Here is a 4,566-nt window from a genome sequence, read left to right as displayed (position 1 = left end):
TAAAGGAATAAATATAAAATTCTAAAAATATATAGTAGGAAGATAAACCGGGTTTTATTTTGATAGCTTTACAGACCGCCATCCGGACTATCTTCCTACAGTCAACTATCTTCTTCCAATATATAAATAATTTCTTTCTACATGATTGAATTAAATTCATTTAAATGATCTTTATGTATTCAACACCAGTCTCAAAGTCACTTATTTTGTTCTATAGTATTTGACGTGCTTTCTTTACAAATTTATTTATTTTCTTCTTACTGCCAGTTAAACCAATGGTAACAATTAAGTGGAACTGTAATTCAAAGGGAAAGTAGAGATTTCAATTAATCTCATTCAGATTCTTTAAAAATTACTCAATAAGAGAATAAGTATACAAGAAATAACTAGTTACTAAGAATCTTAGTTCCTTAGAAAATTATACATTCAGCTATTTTTTGAACTCAAAAAAGTTATCTTTAATATAGTTATAAAAAGTATAATGACAATATTGGTAATAATGCTATATAAAAATAAAAAAATGAACTGCTATTATATGATTGATCTATGGCTGATATAACAGAATAATCATCTGCTACAGCCTTACTAACTGAGCCATTCTACTCTCTTAATGCTATAAAAATTTAATTAAATAATTGTTAACCTTACCTTGAGCGCTCTCCACAGGATCGGGGTGTAAAGCTTGTTTATCACATCACTGAATTTCTTCAATCTTCTAGACTGATGTAAAGCAGAAAGAATGGCTAATCCGTTGGCACCTGCTTTTGGTAAATCAAGACTTCCACGGCTTATTTTGATAACTTTCAACATTACATCCTGAATACTATTTTCGATTTCCTGAAAAATATATTTCTTCTTTTTAATTCTGAGCCATCAAAACTACTTTAAGTAAACCAAAAAAAATCATTTCACATTCTGTCTATGTTTGGACTTGATATGGTTTTGATAGATATTCAAAAATAATTGCACAGATGTTTGGATCATGGGCACTCTACTTTGGAAGAAGGCATAGAGGTCATACTGCTCATCCAAAACAGTCATAATTTATGAATCTAGAATTTGGCACTTAATTACACCACTTAATGATGGCACTTCCATTAAAATACCTTGATTTAAGGTATCTTAATGGAAACAGATTAAGCAAATTAGTTCTTAAGATACCCATAGCTCAGGCAATAGGTAGTCAGCTGCTACATCATGGAAACAAAGGTTTGTTAGCAAGGTGCGGCAGTGTATTTCCTAATAGGCAACATCGCTACTTTGCTTAATTAGTGGCATATCTGACAAAAAAAATAGTTTTTATTTTGAATAAGACATATTCCAAAGGTAGACCCTTACTCTGGGGCTGATAATAAGCAAACATCTTTATAGAACTATTCCACAAAAAAATGAAACGATAATATACAATAAAGTCTCCAAAACTGATCTTCATAATGTAGGAGATAAATGATTATAAAATTGTTTATAATAGAATCCTCTGTTCTCCCTACTCCCCAAAAATAAAATAATACAAGTAAATATAATATTGAGAAATAACACCTTTACAAACACAATGTCTTAAGAAGACATTTAATTAAAAACGTTTTAAGAAATTTGAATCTTATACCCAATGAAGAAAGATCACATACACTAAAAAGTCAAGAGAGAGAAAAATGTTGAACTATATAGGTCAGCAGAGATTTCTTAACATTTTTATCATATACATAATTACTTAATTGTTTAAAAAAAAAAATCAGAAACATGACCATTATACAATGATATGCTCCAATGGAATCTTCTGAAGAGGAAACCAAAGAAACAATTTGAATGAGCAATGTCCTCTGCACCAACCCCCAAAAAAGATGAGCTAAAATATGACACACTTGGCACTGGACAGAGAGATTGAAATGGAGAGATGTTAAAAAAAAACTTCTGTGACGAAAAAGACCTTGTTAATCAGGATCGCCTTAAAGTATTAGGGGTTTCCCCAAACCACAGCATTGAGAACCGGACAGAGATTGCAATCAGTAGAAGACTTAGTTGCTCATTATTGGATGTGAGAAATGGAAGAGATGCCAGTGTATAAAGCTGTTCCACCTGAAAATCACCTAACCGGCTACCAAACTTGAGAAAAAGAAGAAACAGCTGGACGTGAGGAAACTTTAAATCTCAGAGGAAAGGAGAGTCTTTAATTCAAACTCCAAAATTAATTCCAAGATGAATGAGGATTCCATCAATGAAGAACAATAGGACACTCTAAAGTCAAGCATCTTGAAAGTGAGGAAATCCTGTCTTGGCTTTGAAAACCACTACAGAAGTGGAAGACCAATAAAAAGATAGATAGGAGAAAGTAGCTCAAGTAGAAAGTCAATCAATGTAAGAGAAGATATTAGATCATTTCATATGAAATGTTCATTTCAATTATTTCAAAAATTCAAATTGGGATTAGTGGAATTTAGTAGTTCACTACATTTATGTTTACAGACTATAAACCTCTCTTTTGAGGCATTATTAATTCCCCCTTTTCAATAATATTTACTATCACTCCGATTGAGTGCACATTATTTACGACAACCATGGAAACATGTAATTTTTTTGTTTATGAGTTTAAACTTGGACACTCAGCAGACCAAGCTGCAAGATACATTACCATGGTGTTCCGGGAAGGGTGTGGTAACAAATGGACCAGTGGTTTGAAAAATATTTGGCTGGAGACACAGGTTTGGATAACAAACCCAAAGGAAGACCTTCACCAGCAATTGATTAATTGGCTTAATTCTTATTAGGAGGTGATAATCCATGAGGGAATACTGTTGAACCCAATTAAAACGGAGACTGGAGGGATGCAAACATTTTTTTCATTTCCTGTATGAATGCTAAGTTTCACCACCTACCATAATAGGTTAATAAAATATACCTAATGGACAAACAGATCATAGAAAACATCCCAAAGTATCAATTTTGATTTGAAGCAGGTTTATATTTGGATTCAATAATGAGGCATCGATGAACTATAATAGGTTTATAATTAGGCATGCCTAAAAATATATCAATAATTATCCAACTCAAATTCATTATGATCGCCATCACTTACTAATAACCATAAAATTCATCATAGACACATGAGGCGAAGAAATATAAAAATGGACCATATAATAATAAATATATGAACTATAATAATAAAGCTTATATTGAATTAATGAAGAATCATTCTTAAATACACAATACAAACCTCTTTTATAATATCTTCTTTTGCCAAAGTCCAGCCGATAAAATAGGCATCTCCATAGCCAGAAGCGACATGTTTATTCAGTTTTGGTGCAACATTCAAAATTATTTCATGAATTCTCTTAACAAATGTTACATTTCTACTCATTAGATGACCAATGATATTATGGCCTTCTTTAAACTTTATATAATTTTGATTTGATACAGTCAACATAAGTTTTTCAACAAGATTTTTATGAATTGGATCCAATAGATTGATATTTTCCAAAAATTTATGCATAGACCAAACATGTTTTATATCAATTTTACGAACTCCTTTTTCACCTTCAATGTTAGCCAAAGTTAAATCAAGAAAATAAATAAGAGTTACAGTTCCAATATATACTTCATTTTCATCAAAATCAGTGAGCTCCATAAAACGTAAACTAAGCAATGCTATATGATTTTTAAGTTTTGAATCTATTGTATTGGTCGGGTGATCAATAAGAAAAAACACTGCACTGTTGATAATAGCTTGGAAATTAACGGAATGAGAATAATCTTTGAAATCTAAAATTGTTTTTAAATAGGTTGCAATTGCAAACATAACTTTAGCATTCTTTTCTTGTTCTTCTATGTCATAGGTAAGTATATTTTCTGTTAATGATTTCACAAATGTTCTCAACTCTTTTAAACTTTCTTCGATATTGTTCTTTTTCTCACAAGATATATGGGGCTGAAATGAAAAAAAGCAAAACAATGTTAATAAATAAAGTGGTAACAACACAGAGAAACAGAAATCAGCTCAAATATTGTATAACTGTAGACGTTTTACTCAAATACTGTACTATAAAATTAGGACAAGAAATTGTAAAATAAACTCTACTCACTAGTTTCTTCCACTATGAACTAACACTATACTGTAATATAATTAAAATTAATGATAAACCCGGAGTATTGAAAATATTTTCTACAAAATTCAATCAAGTTCTATGACATTCACTGGAGGCGCTGATAAAAAAAAAGGTACAGGTATCACATAAAACAGGAATAGAGGATGTTGTAAGAAGCAAAGATATTACACAAAACGTTATTTACCTTCGATGACAGAAGTATCTTTGTTTCTGGAAGAGAATCTTCAACAGATAATAAAACTGAAGTTGTTTCTTCAAGCATATCCACCCCTGGCATAACAGCATCAGTATTTCCCCTCCGCTTTTTCGCAGCCATGATTTAAAACTCCAATTACAAGAATTATAAGTATTTTTCAATTATCAAGAGATACACCCGTAACAAAGGTCACATCAAGAATTGATACAGTTTACAAATTGAGTGGATAACAGGTAAACAATAGTCATTCACAAATACTGTCAGTCATTC

The 4,566-nt window shown here is 31.1% G+C and overlaps 1 protein-coding gene across 1 annotated transcript in view; it reads right to left on the bottom strand.

The window, feature by feature from the left end:
* LOC106692993 (condensin-2 complex subunit G2) overlaps positions 1–4,566 on the bottom strand; it is a 46,259-nt gene extending 41,693 nt beyond the window's left edge. Inside the window, exons 1-3 of the mRNA XM_014439292.2 lie at positions 4,285–4,566; positions 3,212–3,922; positions 649–837 (exon numbers count right to left, since the gene is read on the bottom strand). Coding sequence (XP_014294778.1) covers positions 649–837; positions 3,212–3,922; positions 4,285–4,416 — 1,032 coding nt within the window. The 5' untranslated portion in view covers positions 4,417–4,566. The remainder of the gene's footprint in view (positions 1–648; positions 838–3,211; positions 3,923–4,284) is intronic.

Source organism: Halyomorpha halys, unplaced genomic scaffold (assembly GCF_000696795.3).
Source record: "Halyomorpha halys isolate HHAL.00 unplaced genomic scaffold, Hhal_1.1 Scaffold82.1, whole genome shotgun sequence".
NCBI classification, from domain to species: Eukaryota; Metazoa; Arthropoda; class Insecta; order Hemiptera; family Pentatomidae; genus Halyomorpha; species Halyomorpha halys.
The sequence above is the reverse complement of the archived record's forward strand: the minus strand, read 5'-3'. Positions and strand labels throughout refer to the sequence as shown.